At 45.1% G+C, this 18,933-nt stretch overlaps 1 protein-coding gene across 3 annotated transcripts in view; it reads left to right on the top strand.

Annotated features, from left to right (window-relative positions):
• Window positions 1-18,933, top strand: part of FMNL2 (formin like 2) — a 322,003-nt gene that overhangs the window by 300,730 nt on the left and 2,340 nt on the right. The window contains exons 16-26 of one of the 3 annotated variants that reach the window (XM_004577164.2): window positions 1,870-1,994; window positions 2,723-2,925; window positions 5,106-5,340; window positions 6,317-6,385; window positions 6,682-6,762; window positions 9,511-9,640; window positions 10,726-10,889; window positions 11,949-12,050; window positions 14,074-14,172; window positions 14,823-14,946; window positions 18,269-18,315. In XM_004577164.2, the coding sequence (XP_004577221.2) occupies window positions 1,870-1,994; window positions 2,723-2,925; window positions 5,106-5,340; window positions 6,317-6,385; window positions 6,682-6,762; window positions 9,511-9,640; window positions 10,726-10,889; window positions 11,949-12,050; window positions 14,074-14,172; window positions 14,823-14,946; window positions 18,269-18,315 (1,379 nt within the window). Of the gene's footprint in view, window positions 1-1,869; window positions 1,995-2,722; window positions 2,926-5,105; window positions 5,341-6,316; window positions 6,386-6,681; window positions 6,763-9,510; window positions 9,641-10,725; window positions 10,890-11,948; window positions 12,051-14,073; window positions 14,173-14,822; window positions 14,947-16,720; window positions 16,917-18,268; window positions 18,316-18,933 lie in introns of those variants that run through there. The other 2 variants (XM_012926268.2, XM_012926267.2) reach the window with 2 other exon arrangements.

The following is an 18,933-nucleotide window of genomic DNA, read 5'->3' on the forward strand; positions in this document are numbered from 1 at the left end:
ATGGCCTGGATTCCCGTGCCACAGCCCTTGCCCTCTGAGGAAAGAACCGATTATGGTTGGGGTTGGGGTTCTTATTTTCCTCTCCTTTTGGTTTAAAATCTCACAGTTGAAACCAAGAGGCTTCCATCTAAAATTTTAGACTGATTCTAGGGTCATGAGAACAAGGCAGAACTCTGGCTGTCCCATTTGCAGTCCTTGTCTGCTGGTGTCTGGCTAACACTGTGCAGTGTCCACTTGGTTAGACCTGAACCCTGAGGAGGCAATGTGGAGGAAATACCTGTTTCTGTGGTCTTCACTGCCCTCCATGCCCCAGTCAGAGTCAGGGAACTGTTCCAAGCAGAATGTCAGTACGTGTGCTTGGCCCTCAGGCCTTCCAAATCCGAAGGGTGACTGCAGGGGAGTGACCATTGGTGAGCATCGGGCCTGCAGTGTCTGTGCAGGGAAGTTCACAAACAAAAGGCCTCCCTGCCACACTTCACACAGGATGCAGAGTCCTCCATAGCCCGTCCCCTGCTCCCCCACATCCCCAGCATTGCTGCAAGTGTCATCTACAAGGAAGATCTGTCCTTTCATCCCATACAGGGCAGCACCTTGTCTTTCCTGGATAGCACAGACAAGAATGCAGTATGGCCAGAAAGCCATCCTCCTGGGCAGTGAGGAAGCAGTGGTTCCCTTGGGTGCTAGAAGTGGCTGGTTTGGCAAAAGCTGTGTCTTCGTGTTCCTGCATGCTTCTGTGTGGATTCTTCAGATAATGTCACCTGTCCCTATGACCTTGGTAACTCTGGAGGAATGAGAGGCACTGTTCATCTCCCTTTCTCAATTCCCACCCACTGAGGCGGAGAGACAGACAGGCAGATAAGAATTCAACCATGAGAGTTGTTCAGTCTTTATTTTGCATAGAAGCACTCAGGTGCTCCCTCTCTTGCTAACAGTGGTTAATAGCACAGAAATTTAGCCTACTTGGCCAGAAGGCCGGCCTCCTAGGGAAGCTCCCAAATAAGGTGGTGGGCAGGCAGGGATGGTTGATGCTTTAATCTCAGTGGCTTGAGAAGACAAAGACTTTGTTGTAATTGATTCCTAAACAGAATTTTTACTGAGTTGCCTGTTGAAGGAATTGGCACTCCCCAGTAGACCCCATGCTCTCTGTGGAGAGGTTTGCTGTGCTTTTACTGGATTCACTGACTCCTGCTACTCAGACTCAGCTGAAAGAGGGCCAGCAACTGTGGCCCTTCCTGCAAAGCCAAAAAAGCCAAATCATTTCCAGATCTTCCAAGTGCCCCTCTGTCAACGCAAACATTTTTCTAATTTAGTCTGTTTGAAAAAACTCAGCAGCCAGTGTAATCTCCGCTGTCAAAATCATGCATAGGAATGTATTTCCCTGGCTGAAACTCAGTGCTCTTGACGTCACATTCCTGGTGGTTTTAGGCAGCCCCTGTATTCAGGCTCTAATCATTTTTAAAGACTTTTTTTTTTCTTACAAAAAAAAAAGTGTTGCACAAGCAAGAGTTTGGAATGTCAAAATTTGACATCTGCCATTTCTGGTCTCCAAATATATTCATAATAATTGTTACTCTCCAGCAATGCCTTAATATTGTCTTAGTATTTTGTTAACTGGAAGGTAATAGTCCAATTACTTGAACTAAAAAAAATAGCCCCTGTCTCTTAGAAAGTTTTTAACATTTTGTTAATGATAGCTTCCGATGGCTCAGGCTAAGGCCATGTGCATTTTTCATTCTTTGTAAACATGAGGGTGCCCCTTGCCAGTCTTCCTCCAGTGTTGAAGTGTCATCTGCAAGGACTGTGGTCTGATTGTTCCTGAGGGTTGCAGGGTCTTGGTGGGATTATAATTTCATTCTCTGATATTCTTAGCTGTGAAAATTAAGAAGCCAATCAAGACGAAGTTCAGAATGCCGGTGTTTAACTGGGTTGCCCTGAAGCCCAATCAGATCAATGGCACCGTCTTCAATGAAATTGATGATGAGCGAATTCTGGAGGTATCTTTCTCCTTGGTTGGAAACTAAGGACCCTGTCTGTGCAGCAAAGCCATGATGGGGGCTCTGAAAGCCTGCAGGTTTCATGTGATAAAATACTGATGTTCTAAATGGGCTGCATAGAAAAAGAAAAACGATTGATTATAGTGAAGAATAAAATGGGACACTATTGTGGAAGGTGATTATGAACTGTCTTTCAAGCTGGAATAAATAGTTTTTAGCCTCTTCAGTGTGTGCCACAAAATGCAAGGAGTCTTCAAAGTTCATTGAAAATCAGTATGCTAAAAACTTGCATGTGATTTCAATATTTTTTGACCAAAATAAACTTAGCTGTTAGTTCCATTTTCTCCCGCAAAACTGCCAAAGTATCCTCATTTATGTCTGACAAAATTCCTCCTCTTAATTTATAAAGCCCTTTAATTGAACTATAAGTGAATAAATGCCTGATGATCGCACTCAGTCTTGTTTGGTGGAAAGTTTTAGTCTGTGGCAGCTGCCCATACAAGTTAGTTATTAAAAGGCACTGGAATAGGCTGTTGGAGTCAGTACAGTTGAGGTGTTCACTTCTGTTTATGTGTAAGAAATTGCACTCGAGCAAAAACAGACAAGTCGTGACCAAAGACATAAATTGGATAGAATAATTAAGGGTATTACTTATGAAGCTGTGCATGGTAGCTTTCTGACTTACTTTTTAAGTAGAATTTGGCCAAAGTCCTCTGTCTTCTCCCTAGGATTTAAATGTGGATGAATTTGAGGAAATATTCAAGACAAAAGCTCAAGGTCCTGCCATCGATCTGTCTTCAAGCAAACAGAAGATACCACAGAAGGGATCAAACAAAGTGACATTGCTAGAAGCAAATAGGGCCAAAAATCTTGCAATAACTTTAAGGAAAGCAGGAAAGACCGCTGATGAGATCTGTAAAGCTATTCATGTGTAAGTTCAGGAATTTCTGTGGAACTATGCCCTGGTGTGGTTGGGATAAAAATGAAAATAACAAAATTATGAATTAGTAGCAAATACTTTAATGGGCAAGATCTGAGATTAAAAAAAAAAAAAGATGGAGCCCTTGGTGGTCTCCACATTCAAGAGTGCCCCTACTGCACATGTGCTGCTCCAGCACCGAAGGTGAGGAAGAAGCTGGCCCCAACGAGGTGGGCTGGACAGTCCCCAGGGGATGGCTCTATTCGAATGCCTAATTAATTATTTCAAGAGAATAACATCTGGATTGTGACATCATTTGTTATCTTGGTCTGCTCTCGGGCAGGCCCACAGCAAGGCTTACATGAAAGGAAAATGGAGCCGAGTATTGCAGATGTTAAGAAAAGGGAGAAAAATGTCAGTTTCCTCTGGAGTATCTGGATTTTATCCATGTTTATTGAACACAAATTTTGTGGCATTTGAAGAATGATGCAGTTCAGTGCCAGATGTAAATACAATACAGATGCGTGTCTTAATTCATAGCAATGGGAATGAATTCTCTTGCTCTCCATAGTGCCAGGATATTTTAAACAAAGTTCATTTTAAACTCTTGAAGGCTTTGATTTTATTTACTTGTCTGTTGGGACGATCTTTCTACTCTTCTTGTGGTCATAGTAACTTTCAAATGTGGTAGAGATGTTATTGAATGTTTTCAGAACTAACTCTTCATAAATTTGTATCTTACAAATTTTGATCAGATTCCTGGAGTGGTTGGCCCTGACAGATGATTTGTTTCAATTGTGTGTCTTCAACCAGAGTCAAAATCTAATAGGCTGTAGTGCCTCCTACAGTCTGTTGTGATCTCTAATGTTGAAACCGCATACATGGTCTGGTTTCTGAACTTAATATTAATCATGATTATTAAATGTAATTCTGTTACTTGTTGAACAGAGGTCACCCTTAAATGAGATGGAAATAAAGGTTGTAGCAAATACTTTATCTCTTCAAACTGAGCACATTTCTGCAAAAACCTGACATTTCTTCACGGAACTTGTGTACTTGGGTAAACCATCCATGCAGTATAGACAGTTGCATGTTTTTTGTTTGTTTTAAAGATTTATTTACTTTCATTGGAAAGACAGCTTTACAGAAAAAAGGAAAGACAAAGGAAAAACAGCTTCCATCTGCTCGTTCACTCCACAAATGCTTGGAGCTGAGCTGATCTGCAGCCAGGAGCATCTTTGTGGGTCTCCCACGCTGGTGCAGGATCTCAAGGTTTTGGACATCCTCCACTGCTTCTCCAGGCCACAAGCAAGGAGATGGGTGGGAAGCGGAACAGCCAGGATATGAACTGGCACCTGTATGAGATACCAGCACTGCAAGTAGAGAATTAGCTTGTTGAGCTGTTGTGCCAGCCACTCTTAGGTGTTTCACTTTTAAAAAAAAATACTGCAGCCTGTTAGCTTAATTGAAATATTTTATAGGCGTTCATTGGGTACTCTGTGTTTCTATGTGCAATATTGATGTTCCTAATAAGCAGTGTCTTCCAATGCCTAAAAACTGAGTCCTGGAACCAGTATATTTCAGCCTTCATTTAGCCTTTTTCAGTAGTCATTTACTGTTGATTGCTAGAGGCTTGGAGCTGTGCTAGGGGCCTAAAACCGAGGATGAAAGCTGTGGTAAGGTCCAGGTTTCTAGGAAAGACCAGGAACCATCAGGAACCAGATCCAAGACTGGGCCTCCATTGTCCAGCTGCAGAAGTTTGGAGTTGTCAGCTGGACAGTGATGAGCGGGACCAGACAGAGAGGGTGTAGAGGGGTGTCGAAGGTTTTCCCTCTGGGCCCAGAACAATAATGTAGTGATTCAGTCCTCACCTTACATGCCCTGGGATCCTATATGGGCCCTGGTTTATGTCTTAGCTGCTCCACCTCCCATCCAGCTCCTTGCTTGTGACCTGGGGAAACTGTAGAGGATGGCCAAAGCCTTGGGATCCTGCACCTGCATGGGAGACCCAGAAGAAGCTCCTGGCTGTGGATCTGCTTAGCTCTGGCTGTTGCAGCCATTTGGGGAGTGAATCTACAGACAGAAGATCTTTCTGTATCTCTCTCCCTTTCCAATAATAATGAAAAGATAAATCTTTAAAAAAAAAAAAAAGGTTTCCTCTCTAACACCAGTCTGTGCACATGTGCCTTCAGATTTGACTTGAAGACGTTGCCTGTAGACTTTGTAGAATGTTTAATGAGGTTCTTGCCAACTGAGAACGAGGTGAAAGTGCTGCGGCTCTATGAGCGGGAACGGAAGCCCCTAGAGAACTTGTCGGATGAAGACCGGTTCATGATGCAGTTCAGTAAAATTGAGAGGCTCATGCAGAAGATGACCATCATGGCCTTTATTGGGAACTTCGCTGAGAGCATCCAAATGCTAACACCTGTAAGTGGACCATTCCTGGTAGGAGAGGGGTCCAGAAAGATGGAGAATTTTTTTTTTAATTATCTCCCAGAATTACAGTAAGTATCATAGGCTTTTCAGACTCTTTCCCAAAACATTCTGGGTTGTATTCTTTATTCTAGCCCTATGTTTTACATTGAATTCTATGAAGTACATTTTAACACAGTGCGTTGCCATATTCTATCTTATTCTCCCAAGAGAATGCCGTTTTCTGTGTCTGCGGATTCCTCTGAATTTCCAAGGGCATTTCATCCCAGAGGACAAGGAAACCCACCTTCACAAGCTTGTCCCCCTCCTGAAAAATACCAGCCCTTGAGAGGGTTGAGGAGAAGACTGAAAATGTCTTCCTTTCTGTAAATGATTCTTTGTAGAAATCAGGATTTTTTGGTGGGCTTTCATGGGAAACATCACAATTCACCAGTTTTCTTCCCTTGGATTTATTTTTGCTATAGTAGACTGTGGTCATGTAGGGTAACAGGCTTGCCTGTGTTAGTCTGGTGGACAGTTAGGGGTATCACAAATCTCAGTTCTTTCCCAGTTCTCTAAGTTAACTTTGGTTAATTGCTGATGATGGGAACACATCTGTTCTAAACATATGTTAAGGACTATAGGGAGCATTAGAGCCCTTTGCTTCCGTGTTTGCTTGTTACTCCTTCTTGAACAGAGATAGCTGGGAGGGGAGTAAGTTCTGGGGAAAGAGGCTGCCGCCTCCCCGCCCTTGTAGATTGGTTGCAGCTGTTATGATAAGCAAGTTGCTGTGTTACTTGTTGTTGCCAAGTTTACTCATCACCAAATGGTTGCTGGAGACGCAGCAGGATGACCACATTTGTCAGGCTGAGGAGAAACAGAGGTCTGAACTCGGGCCTGTTTTCTGCCGTGTTAATCCGCAGTCTGCAGTCAGTTTCCTATATTTAATGTCTGTTTTTCTCCCCTCTTCCTTCTTTTCACTGGGCTCCAGCAACTGCATGCGGTCATAGCAGCATCGGTGTCTATCAAGTCATCTCAGAAACTCAAGAAGATCCTGGAGGCAAGTGAAATTATGCTTGTGTATGTGTGGTGTGTGTGTGTGTGAGCAGCACGCATGTCCACTGTGTGCCTGGACCTGAGCCACTGGTGCATATGTATAACATATGTATAACCAGCCCTCATGTCTACCTCATGCCTGGTCCTAGGCCTGGACCTGGAACACTGGTACATGTGTGTGAGCAGCCCACATGCCCACTGTGTGCTTGGGCCTGGGCTGTTGGTGTATGTGTGTGAGCAGCTCGCTTGTCTGCTGCTTGGCTGGGCCTTGCTGCTGAACTCGTGTTCTACCTTTTGTAGATAATCTTGGCACTTGGAAACTACATGAACAGCAGTAAACGAGGAGCAGTTTATGGATTTAAACTTCAGAGTTTAGATTTGGTGAGTGGGCTCCGAGAACTGTGGGAACTGTACAGTTACAAGACAAATAGCTGCAGAGCATAACAGCGGGAGTGGAGGTGGGCCTGCTCTTGGAAGTGAGGGTGGATGTGTTGAAGATTCTCTGCTGGGGTATCCAAGAGGATTGGTCTATCACTTGGCTGCGAGCTCTTCCAACTGTAGTTTATCCCTTTCTAGGAATCATTCCTCAGGTGTGTGAATTAAGTATGAATTGTGAGCACCATGGTTTATTTATAACTGTACATAATTGGCAACAGTCAAAAGATCTTAAGAGTAGTTAATACCCACTAGGCATGGTAGCCTAGTGGCTAAAGTCCTTGCTTTGTGTGGCCCGGATCACATATGGGTGCTGGTTAGTGTTCTGGCTGCTTCACTTCCCATTCAGTTCCCTGCTTGTGGCCTAGGGAAACAGTGGAGGATGGCCCAAAGCTTTAGGATGCTGCACCCATGTGGGAAACCCATAGGAAGCTTCTGGCTCCTGACTTCAGGCTGTTGCAGCTACTTGGGGAATGATCCAGCAGATGGAAGATCTTTGTCTCACCTTCATTCTGTGAATCTGACTTTCCAATAAAAATAAAATAAATTTAAAAACACAAGAAGAATACTTAATACAGTGAACTTCTGTTTGGCTATTAAAATGATTATGAAGTTATTTTTAAAGAAATAGGTGATTCCATGTATAGAAAAGAAGTTAGTATGAATTGCAGTGATGGCTTAATTTCAGGTTAGTAATGTGGGCAGCAAAAAAGAGAATGAATGGAAATGAGTTAAAATTGCAACAGAAGTCATTGGCAATTAGGTGATTTTTTTTCAGACTTCCTTTAAAAAAATATTATCCTTTCTTCGCATTTTCTGTATTAATTTTTTTTTTTTTTTTGCTTCAAAGAGTTAGAGAGAGAAAGTGAGGGAAAGACAGAGCCCATCTTTCATCTGCTGGTTCTCTGCCTAAATGGGCTGATCTGAAGATGAAAGCCAGGTGTCCCACACGGTGCAGGGTCCCAAGGACCTGGGCCATCCTCTGCTGCTTTTCTAGGCTACTGGAATCCTGGGCTAGAACTGGCTCTCATATGGGGGGGGGGAGGTAGGCACCACAGATGAAGGATTAGCTTGCTATGCCACCTCACTGAACCATTTTCCGTACTTTCTAAAACCATATGCACATGTATTTTTTTACTGCATGATAAATAATGCTCTCCCATTCAGACACTCATGCTTAATATGAATAGGGACAGAGAAACTTCTCCCTGAATCCCTCTGTGTGACTTATTGTGGCTTGCATGTGAGAAGGGAGAGATGGTTGATATGATTATCTGACGGGGAGCTTCTTGTCAGTCACAGTTCTTCTCGGTCCTTCTGGGCACTGGCTGCAGTCCTGCCCTGCCCGGAGTAGACTGAAATCTAAAGATGCTGAGATTCCCTTCTGTGAAATGGTGCACTATTTGTGTGTAATCTACGAATATCCTCCTATACCCCTATTTTGTGTGTGTTTTTTTTAAAGATTGTCATTCATGAGGCTGGCATTGTGGCTCAGTAAATTAAACCGTGCCACTGTGCTGCCAGCCTCTGAGCACTGGCTCAAGTTCTTTCTTCATTTGAAAGGTAGAGTGGCAGAGAAGGAGGGAGGGAAGGAGAGAAAGATGTTTCATCTGCTGGTTCTCTCCCCAAGTGGCTGTAGGAGCCAAGGTGAGGCCGGGGTTCCTCATCTGTTGCCTTCTAGCTGCATAAGCAGGAAGCTGCAATCCGAAGCCTTGGCCTAGCTGTCGCACAACACCTGCCTCTCCTCCTGTATTCTTTGAATCCTCTCTGGATTACCTGTAATACTTCCGTAATGTCAATGCTTTGTTAATGTTTGCTATACTACATTATTTAGGGCATGACAGGAGGAAAAAATCTATTCATGTTCACTGTAGTGTGATTGAAAAAAATATTTTCTCTCTGTGGATGATTGAGCTCATTGGAGGTAGAACTGTTGGCTACAGAAGGCCAGCTGGATGTGGGGCATTTGAGGCTGCAGAATGAGAAGTGGAGCCGAGAGTGATGGCTACAGCGCCAGCCCTGCTGGAGGACTGCCTGCACATACCTGTGCACCCCACCTGTCACCTCCACTCTGACCCTTAGCTATGAAGAACACGACAGCTGGAACCTTCCTGCCTTTAAAACAGGGCAGGTGGACTAGCAAAGGCAGAGACTTCCTATGAGGAGCCATGAAACCCTTGTGGCTTAGATTCATCCCCAGAGTTGACACATCCCCTGGTCAGGAAATCTTTGGGACTCAACAGAGGATATTTTGAATTTTTTTTTAAGATACAATTCTCTTTAAGATTCATTTATTTTTGTTAGAAAAGTAGACACAGAGAGGAGGGAAAACAGAGAGGAAAATCCTCTATCAGCTGACTCACTCTCCAAGTGGTGTAGGGTCCGAAAGGCTTTGGGCCGTCCTCAACTGCCCTCCCAGGCTACAAGCAGGGAGCTGGATGGGAAGTGGGGCCACAGGAACTGAACTGGTGCCCATATGGGATCCTGGCTTGTGCAAGGCAAGGACTTTAGCCACTAGGCTACCAGGCCAGGCCAACACTTTGAATCTTGAATGCTCTTCTGGGATATACCTTTGTAAGCCTGTTGGAGAGCTGTGCTCCCTTATGTACTCTTGCATGGGAAATCAGCACATGATGGATAAGTCTCCTGTTATTTTGCCTGTTTGGATCTAACCATGCTACCTTTTCTTTTCAGCTCTTAGACACCAAGTCCACAGACCGGAAACAAACACTGTTGCACTACATATCGAATGTTGTAAAAGAAAAATATCACCAGGTGTCCCTGTTTTACAATGAGCTGCATTATGTAGAAAAAGCTGCTGCAGGTACCTGATTGTAGCTGCTAATGTCCCCCCAGGCTGGTTGATGGGTCTAGGCATTGGGCAGTTGGCCCCTCCTAAGGCCAACACTCTTCAGAACCCATCTAAGAGGCAAGGCTGGCAAGGCAGAAAAAGTGTTATGAAAATTGCAATCTTTCCAAGTGTAATTAGCACATTTTGTTTGTCCAAAGCAGAATTTCCAGAATGTATTATTTGAACAAAGAGATTGACCGGGGAATGGGGGAGATCAGGGTGCTCTCAGGGTGGGGGCTTCTCTGCTGGCCCCTTGCTGACCCACACATTCTTTGCATCCTCTCCCCTGCCTTCAGTCTTTCACTTCTCCAGGGAACACTTCTGAGTGGCTTCTGTGTGGTTGGCACTGTCCTAAGTATTGGGGAAGCAAAGATAAATGAGACAATGAGAGTCGGGGCAAGACTGCGTTTTATTTTTTTTATAATTCATCCCAGTGTGGAGTTGAGTCCGAGGTTTGGCTTCATTCCACCTGACTTCTGTTGGGAAGCAGAGTGGGGAGGCTCCTGGAGGGTGCTTACCCTGAGAGGCAGCCGTGCTACGATTGGGAAGGTTCATACTAAGCCTGTCTGAAGCAGAGAGGATGGTTTCACGAAAAGGATCTCTCTGAGGTTGTTGTGTGTCCTTCATCAGCACCACGAAAGTGCAGTAGGCAAGATGCTGCCACCTGCTGGAGAGCCGCAAAACAAACTGTCACGGACTCATCACAGGACTTTCTACGCCTGTGTGTCACTAGACAGAAATGAATTTGGAGTTCTTAGCTGCGGCCTGAACTTTTTCTCTATCATCTGTTACCCACATGACCCAGGACGGGACATGGAACCTTCTAGAGCTACGTTGCCATACTGGCAAAATAAACTCATGAATTAGTCCCTATGAAGAATTTAATATAGTGTTTCATAGTGAGCACTTGTGAATTTTTCATGCTGAGGGGTCTATGCGTGAAAGCTAGAGACCAGGTATAGGTTCCATGAAAGAATAAACCTAGGAGCCACTGCCTGAGAACTTGGCTTCCCTTGGGAAGGGACTCACTCACTGGGACACTGCCTTTTCTCCCTCAGTCTCTCTCGAGAATGTTTTACTGGATGTCAAGGAGCTGCAGAGGGGCATGGACTTGACCAAACGGGAGTACACGATGCACGACCACAACACCCTGCTGAAGGAGTTCATCCTCAACCATGAGGGAAAGCTGAAGAAGCTGCAGGATGATGCCAAGATTGCCCAGGTAAGTGCTGCCACCTGGTGACATCCACAGAGAGGAAGACACTGGATGCCTTGAAGCCCTGGGGTGCAGGCTCTGGGTTGGGGAGGAAATGTTGGATTTCCTATGTAGACAGAGCTAACTAAATGTGGACTGTTCGCTGGGGTTTTCCTTGTAAGTGCATTGTTCTGCTCCTGTTCCTTTCCAAATTAGGATCATGATCCTCATCGGTAAAAGCCCTCCTGGCCTGCCTTTAGACTCCCTCCTGGATGGGTCCTGTATTCAATTCAACAACTGTCAGGCCCTCATTTTTTCCCCCAAGTAATTTAAAAAAGGCTATGTTGTCGTGGTAACATTACCAAGATCTTCAGTCCTATAAGGTTGGACTAAATGGTAGCATTACACAAATGTCTTAAACCAGATGGAGTTTATGTTGCAAACACAATTTTAGGTTTTTATTCCTCATTTTTTTACTTTCCATTACTTCTTTGAAGTCATCTCACATAAACAAACCTGTGTAACAGCGAACTGTATATGGTTATATAAAGGAAGCAAAATGTTGGGCATTTGCAGCTCAGAAAAATGTTGCAGCTCAGAAAGCAGACATTGTGGAGTTGGTCTCTAATTTGTGGCTGCCGTTTATCACAGAACAGTTTTATTAGAGACTTGAACAATTTGTGTGGCTCCCATGTGGGTGTATTGAGGGTCCATGGAAGTTAGAAATGTGGGTTTGAAGTCCACGAGACTCCAGAGATCCCTTCTAACCTTGCTGATTTTAAGAAAGGAAACTGTTGAAGGAAATGGCTCCAGATTTAATGTCTGTATGTGGGAAGGATGGGTTTGTAGAAGGGTTAGGAGGTGCTACAGATGAATTCCTGTTTCTTGCTGTTCCTCTCTCCGGGGGCGTTTAATGGGACCTGTGGGGTGCCATGTAGTCTGTAGAGGATGTGGGGAGGCAGCAGGCACGAGAGGCTGTAGGAGCCCCTGGCTTGCAGTAGCTACTGTGCTACACAGCCTGTCCCTGGAATTTCAAGTTCAGGTGTTGGAATGAATGAAGTTCATGAGCATTGTGCTTCTTCACAGGATGCCTTTGACGATGTGGTTAAGTACTTTGGAGAGAACCCCAAGACAACACCACCCTCCGTCTTCTTCCCTGTCTTTGTTCGCTTTGTGAAAGCTTATAAGGTAATCTGGAAGACGGTGTCCTGGAGACGCAGCTGCTGGGCCAAGGCCCCCTGGTGCCGGCCTGGAGCAGCAAGGCTGGGTGCTGGAATCTGAGAGCTCTGGGGCCCTCGGGCAGGTTGGCCTTTTCTTCACTGGACCGATCCCAGACCCCAGCAAGAAAAAGGAAAGCTCTTAGCAGCCCCCTCCTGGAGTGAGGTACTGCAAGCCCCCTGACCCCCCCCCTGCTTTGTGTTGATCCACTTGACCAGATAAGGGGCTTAGAAAATCCAGTGTTCTCACAAAATTGTTTAATGAGAAGTGCCTGAACCCCTATGGCAAAGATGGGGAACTGTGGGCAGGGAGCCTCAGAGCAGATCCCAGCCCAGCCCTAAGCCCCTGACCAGTGCTGTCGCAGTGTGCACCGAGGGTAGCGCTGTCAAGAGTGAATGCCCCTGTTTGTTGCCTGGGTCAGTAACACACCATCACAGGGGAGGCTGTCTCGGATAAAACAAGGACCACAGTCTAGAAATAGTGTTTGACCCAGAGGCCTGTGTCCAAAGAACTTGCTCTTTGAGAAGGAGTGACAAGGGCAGAGACATTAGAAGATTCTGTCTCACCTAGAAGACTTCGCAGTCTATATTCTTGAGGCTTAGCTGTGTCTCCCATTGATCTCAGCAGTGGAAGGAGACATGTTTACTGAAGAGTAGATGAAGGATGTAGCAGGATTTTCTGGACTTTTGGGGGGAATTAATTGGAAATGAGAGACTTCACTGTCACCCCTGGGGCTGATCCCTGAGACACCAAATGTTAGAATACTGAGCCATCTTCTCTGAGCAGACAATGTAGCAGTGCTCCCATAAGCTGCTGGCAGGAGGAAGGTGTCTTGGCAGTGGGAGGGCACAGATGCAGCACAAAAATTCCCATGTACAAGGCCCTGGAGGCTGGGAGTGACAAGAGCGTGCTTGGCTGGCAGCTGGTGGCACTAAGCCACAGAGGTGGCATTCGGAGTTCGGAATATGAAATAGATGCCACTACAATGAGTTGGGTCATGCCTGGAGCTGGCCTCAAAATTCTAGCCTTCAGCAAAGCTTTGAGCAGAGCAGATGGTGCACTAAGTGTTCCCTCCACTGTGTCCCTTCCCCTGGTGGCCTTCTGAGCCACTTCAGTGAAGTGCTTGGCAGGCAGCCACATTATAAAAGGTCTTCCTCATGTCACCAACATGGGCACTTTGTGGGAAGAGGCAGGGACCTGGGGATGAGATTCCCCCTTTTTTCCCAAATATGATCTAAAATGAAATTGAAGACAGAAGCAACAGAGATCAAACTTTCTCACTGACAGAAGGTGTGTCTCTGAGGCTGGAGGATCTGTCTGTGAACTTGTACTTCAAATCCAATTTAGAGAGGTGACCTGTCTGAGAGTTTGTAGAAGTCTCTTTCAGGGAGTTTGGCTTTGAAAGAGAGCCTGACCCAGAAAGTTGAGTTTGAACCTGTTGTTCAGCTTCTTCTCCCAGATGCGTCAGGCGGGTGACACGACCTCCCTAGGGAAGGAGTGAACTAAGGGGAAAGTGTCCCCCAGGATCTCTCTTGTGAGGCCCCTCAGTGTAACAAGAGATCAGGGCAGTGGAGATTTGCCCCCAACAGTTGGGCAAAAGGCCAGTTGAGGTGTGGGCAAGACTTGGTCCATTCTGCTTTTAGCAAAGCTTATAGGCAGGTAGACAGATGCTGGAAGCCACACAAAGTCACATGAAAGTCATTGAGCACAGGTGCCCGCAGGCCAGATGTCCCCAGGCTTGTGGGGCTGACATCAAGATCGGTCGGGATCATTAGGAAGGGACTTCTGTGCAGGGAGGGCATTGTCAGTGCGCAGCTTTGGAGAAAGGATAGACAATGGCATTAAATATGGATAGCATGGGTCTGTCTCCTCCATCTTGCATTTACCTGTAATTCCTGATTCACTATAGATATTCTCAAAGAACGTCTTAGAAAAATCTTGACTACTGTCATTTCCACTGATGTGATCTTTCTGGGTCTTTTGATTGACCTAGCAAGCAGAGGAGGAAAATGAGCTGAGGAAGAAGCAGGAACAAGCTCTCATGGAGAAGCTCCTGGAGCAGGAAGCTCTGATGGAACAACAGGACCCAAAGGTAAACAGTGCCCGGTTCCTGTGCTGGGTGCCCATGTGAGGAGAGGCCCCTGGGGCATCTGCGGGCAAGCAGTAAGCAGGGCAGCAAGGCCACCTGCCTGGGCCCAAGACTGAGAAGCTTAACAAATGGGAAGCTGCTCCTCTGTGACTGTGTTTACACTACCACTGCAATAAGGCTGAATGAATGTTCATGTAATATTTCTAAGTTGATAGATTGGAAACTAAAATGTTAGCTGGCTATGCAGTTGACTTGAGGACTGGAGGGCAAAGGGCCCATGCTGTTTTTTTCGTAATGGCCTTGATGCCTGGAGGGCTTGCCGGGAGGGTAGTATGATCAGGCAAGGCTAGCAGGTCCACATTTCCTTTGAGTACAGGAGAACAGGTCTGTGGCTGTCAGCAGCTGCTGCTGTGGCTGTAGGACCCAGCCTTCCCCTTGATGCTGACTGGAGTTTTGTCTCTTCAGTGAATCTTGGGCTTCTCCCCAGCAGCTTTCTGAGTCTGTGTTAGAACAGAGCGTTGGGATCATGCCGTCTTAAATCTTGGGCTGAGGCTGCTTATTAGGAACATTGTGTTCAGACACATTTTGAGTGTGTTCAAATCGCCAGTGGGGACTTGCTGACTCTACTAATCTCTGTCCTTCTTTCTTCTCAGTCTCCTTCCCATAAGTCAAAGAGGCAGCAACAAGAATTGATTGCAGAGTTAAGAAGGCGGCAAGTGAAAGATAACAGACATGTGTATGAGGGAAAAGATGGTGCCATTGAAGACATTATCACAGGTAAAGTGCGTTTCCATAGTGTGGCTTGTGGAGATTCCACCAGCCTCACATGGACTGGGCCACAGGCAACATCGTTTGTCCAGAGATGGCACCTTCGTTCTGATCCAGACTCATACCCAGACACTCCACACTAGGGGTCAGAGTACATTACAGGAGCATGTGTACTGGCCCAGCACTCTAGGAAAAAAGTCGTATCTCTTAGAATCATTGGAACCCTGTGGATTTCAGCAGTGCTGTTTCTCCCAATGATATTCTGTTATTTTCAATTTGTTACCATGCTCCATTTTCCTCCTACCCACCTGCCTGATAAATTGATAATGCTGCTGAGACCTCCTCAGCTCAGTACTAACCACCCACCATGCAGGCTCTTCCAGCATGCTCTTGAGTCACCAGCTCACTCATTCAGAGTCACTGCAATCATTTGAATGGTCCCAGTGGGCTTCTAGCTCATGGTTGGAGACTGACCATTCCATTAGCTGGGAAGTGTGCTTAACCCAGCACAGCTGTTTCAGCCAAGTGTTTCGTGTTTGAACCAAGTCTTCATCGCTGTGTTTTCCAGATGAGGAGGATAACTCCCAGCTATAGTGTTTTCGCAAGACTTATGGTACCGTATGAGTTTTCTTTTGTGTCTGTTGCACATGAATGCTGTTTACCAGCTTCTGAGATACTTTACTGTTTAAATTTAAAAATGCACGAGAGTGTAGAATAGAAAAGAGTATGAGGAGCCCCCAGGTACTCAGTGGGACTGTTTCACAGCACAAGCTGTACGTGTATTTCTACTTGGAAATGCTTCACTTTGTACCTTTGAAAAACACAGACCAAAATATATCGAAATATGCCCACAGTACCATTTTTACTTGCCACCCAAGATGATAAGTTCTTAATATCAGATACTATTTAGATTTCCACAGTTGTCCTATTTTTAAAAAATTAATTTCTATTTGTATCTTTTCATTTCTTGTTCAGTAGCTCAGCCAGTACTGTAGAGAGTTGAAAACCACATATTTTTCACTAACTCTGACCCAGGAAAACAGTTAAATAAGACAAATAGATAAGACCAATTGGATAGATTTTTTTTTTAAACAGAGTCATTAATTGTTCAGATGGAAGCAGTGTCAGTACTGGGGGGATAGGTAAGTGGTGAACGGGTACCCAGAGCCAGGCACTGGATACATGTGTGCCCATTGACATTTCTGAGTGGCCTGCAGAGGCCCTCAGTAACAGCCCCCAGTGTTGAGCCTGTGTCCCTGCCTGCTCCATACCGGGAGAGAGCTCTGCTGTAAACCACACCAGGAACATCTCTCCGGCCTCGGTAAGCACCTGTTAGTCTCAGCACCACCAGAAAATGAACTGGGTGGATAGGAAAGCATGTGGCTGGGGCATTCTCTTTCACCATCTGTCACCCGTCTCAGTGATGCCTGGCTTCATGATAGGCATGTGATGGCCATTTCCTAATGTGCCTGACCTAAATGGTTCAACTACCAAACGTGAATGACTATCTGCTTATGGAGAAGCTTTCATTCTCCTCTGAACCTTTTCCATTTTCTGCTCCACTCCTAAGCCCCTGGTTGGAAAAAAAAAAAAAAAAAAAAAAACAACTCTTTAAAAAGACTTCCGTGAACTAACTGAGTAGACCATGTTCCCTGTTTCCTGGCCGCCCTCCCCACCTCTGTCCCCAGTGTGATTAACAAAGCACTAACCATGAACTAATGCGGCGGATCTTGGCTCTCTCCTCTCTTCTGTTTGTGTTGTTCGGTTGTCATTCTCAACGCAGTGCTGAAGACCGTGCCCTTTACCGCGCGCACCGCCAAGCGTGGCTCTCGATTTTTCTGCGAACCTGTTCTCACTGAGGAATACCATTACTAAACTATTGCTGTTTTCCACCTGATGCTCCTAAAATGTTGCTACAGGTTTTGTTTGTTGTGTTTTGTTTGACAACCTGTGTCTTCCTCTGCGTGTCTGTTGGGGCCAGCCCATTGTGTTGTGTTTTGTGCTGCCTTCATGGTGCATGGTTTTGCATTTTGATTATTACTACTCATTCATTTCCATTTTTCAGTACATTCCATGCACATTGCTGTAACAGTCTGGGCATGATTGACAGTTCATAGAATTGCTTGAAGAAATGTGCAGGAAAATTACAAATAGAGCACTTCTTTGAAAGTCAGGCTTGGCACAGAGGAATTGTTTTCAGCATTTTTGAATTTACAGGTTGGAATGCAAAATGATAGTTTGTCATCAGGCACAGTCACTATTACGCCTAACGTTGACTGAGTACTTACTACAATCTAATAGGTTTATGGACATTAAACTAGGCCCTTTTTAAAACAAAAATATCTGGTTAACATTCTTTGACAGTACAATAAACTGTTATACAACAATGTGAAAAATTCTAAGATGGCAAAATGATTCCCAGGAGCAGGGAACAGTGCACAGCTGTAAAGTAAGCCTTTCTTGGCCATCTTACGGACTTTGTAATGTGGTGGAATTCCTGGTGTGATCCTCACCGTGTCGTGGTTTAGAAGCCTGTTTGCTTGTGAGGCAGGCCATGGCCTCCCAACAGCCCAGCCTGGGCCAGTCACAACTCTTCCCTCAAGCCATAGTTCCACACTGGAGCAAAGCTATGAGATGGAAGTGAAAACAAAGGCCCTGCCATCTTACTGCCATCCGCACCTCTTCACTGCGATTTCGTTCCGTGTCAAACACAGCATATTTTTTCTGTGAGGAGATTGCACCTGCTTCTTGAGTTAGGATAGTGGCACCAGAAATAACAACAGCAAATACTGTCATTAGAAAGTGCCACTGTTCTTAGAAGTCAAAGGTGACCAAATTTTCTCAATAAGTAATTTCCTGGGCTTAGATTGTGAAAGTTCTCTAGTGCCTAGCTGATGGATTGACTGTTAATGCTGAGATTGACATGGAACTGGGCATTTGTTTTGTGGTGTGACTATGATTTGTGCTTGTTGTGTTTCTGTCTCATGCCGCAAAGGGCACTGTATGTCTTTGCTCTGCTGTGTGCTTACCTATGTATATTAACAAGGCTAGAAATTCATCTGCTTGCTTTATGCTTGTTGTTAGTGTTATTGCTGAACTGTCTTTCTGGAGCCAATCTTCAAAGCAGCTTGGAACTGGGTGGTCAGAGCTGGGTGGGAAGACACTCAAGCTTCCCTTATTTCATCTAACACTTCTGATAATAATGGCCTTCTAGTCTCCTCCTCTGTTGGCTAATGTGCCCAGGAATGTTAAGCACTAAGTTGAGTTGCTTTCCATTTTCATCCCATTTTTACTTAACCATCATTTTGTGTTTTTGTTTTTTTCTGTTTAGCCTTAAAGAAGAATAATATCACTAAATTTCCAAATGTTCACTCGAGGGTAAGGATTTCTTCTAGCACACCGGTGGTGGAGGATACACAGAGCTGGCAAGCATCACTTTTTACTTAGCTTCCCTCCTGTCTCTGTTTGCAGATCAATGGTTTCAATCTATGGCTAAGGGTAAAGTTGGTGACAGTATGACCAGGGGAAGTCATTGTACTCATATTCCACTGATATAAAGCTGGGCTTCTCTTTCAACTCTTTCTTGGCCTGCTTCCACATTCCCCAAAATAATGAACAACACAAGGGGTATTGATGATGGTACTTGGTTTGAGTTCCAGGCTGTCCTTCCATTGCTGCTTTCTCAGCCTTCACGTTGTTCAGTTAACTCCATTTTGATCTGAAGGTTGAGGATAGGCCCTGGCATAGAAACATAATCTACAGCTTTTGAGGAAGTAGGATTTTAGGACGAATTGCCTCAAAGATCTAATGACTGGATTCTTGGCTAAAAGTGGGCCTCTGGCCTTTTATTACCAGTCTAGTTTAGGATGCCAGGGCTCAAGAGGAATGGAGCATGCAAAATCATTGACTTTAGAACGGGGAACAGGAATGACAGATCCAGAAGGGTAGGCCCCATGGGGAAGGCTGAACCTGCCCCAGCTTGACCTTACTGTTCTA

The sequence above is a fragment of the Ochotona princeps genome, chromosome 5, assembly GCF_030435755.1.
Source record: "Ochotona princeps isolate mOchPri1 chromosome 5, mOchPri1.hap1, whole genome shotgun sequence".
In the NCBI taxonomy this organism is placed as follows: Eukaryota; Metazoa; Chordata; class Mammalia; order Lagomorpha; family Ochotonidae; genus Ochotona; species Ochotona princeps.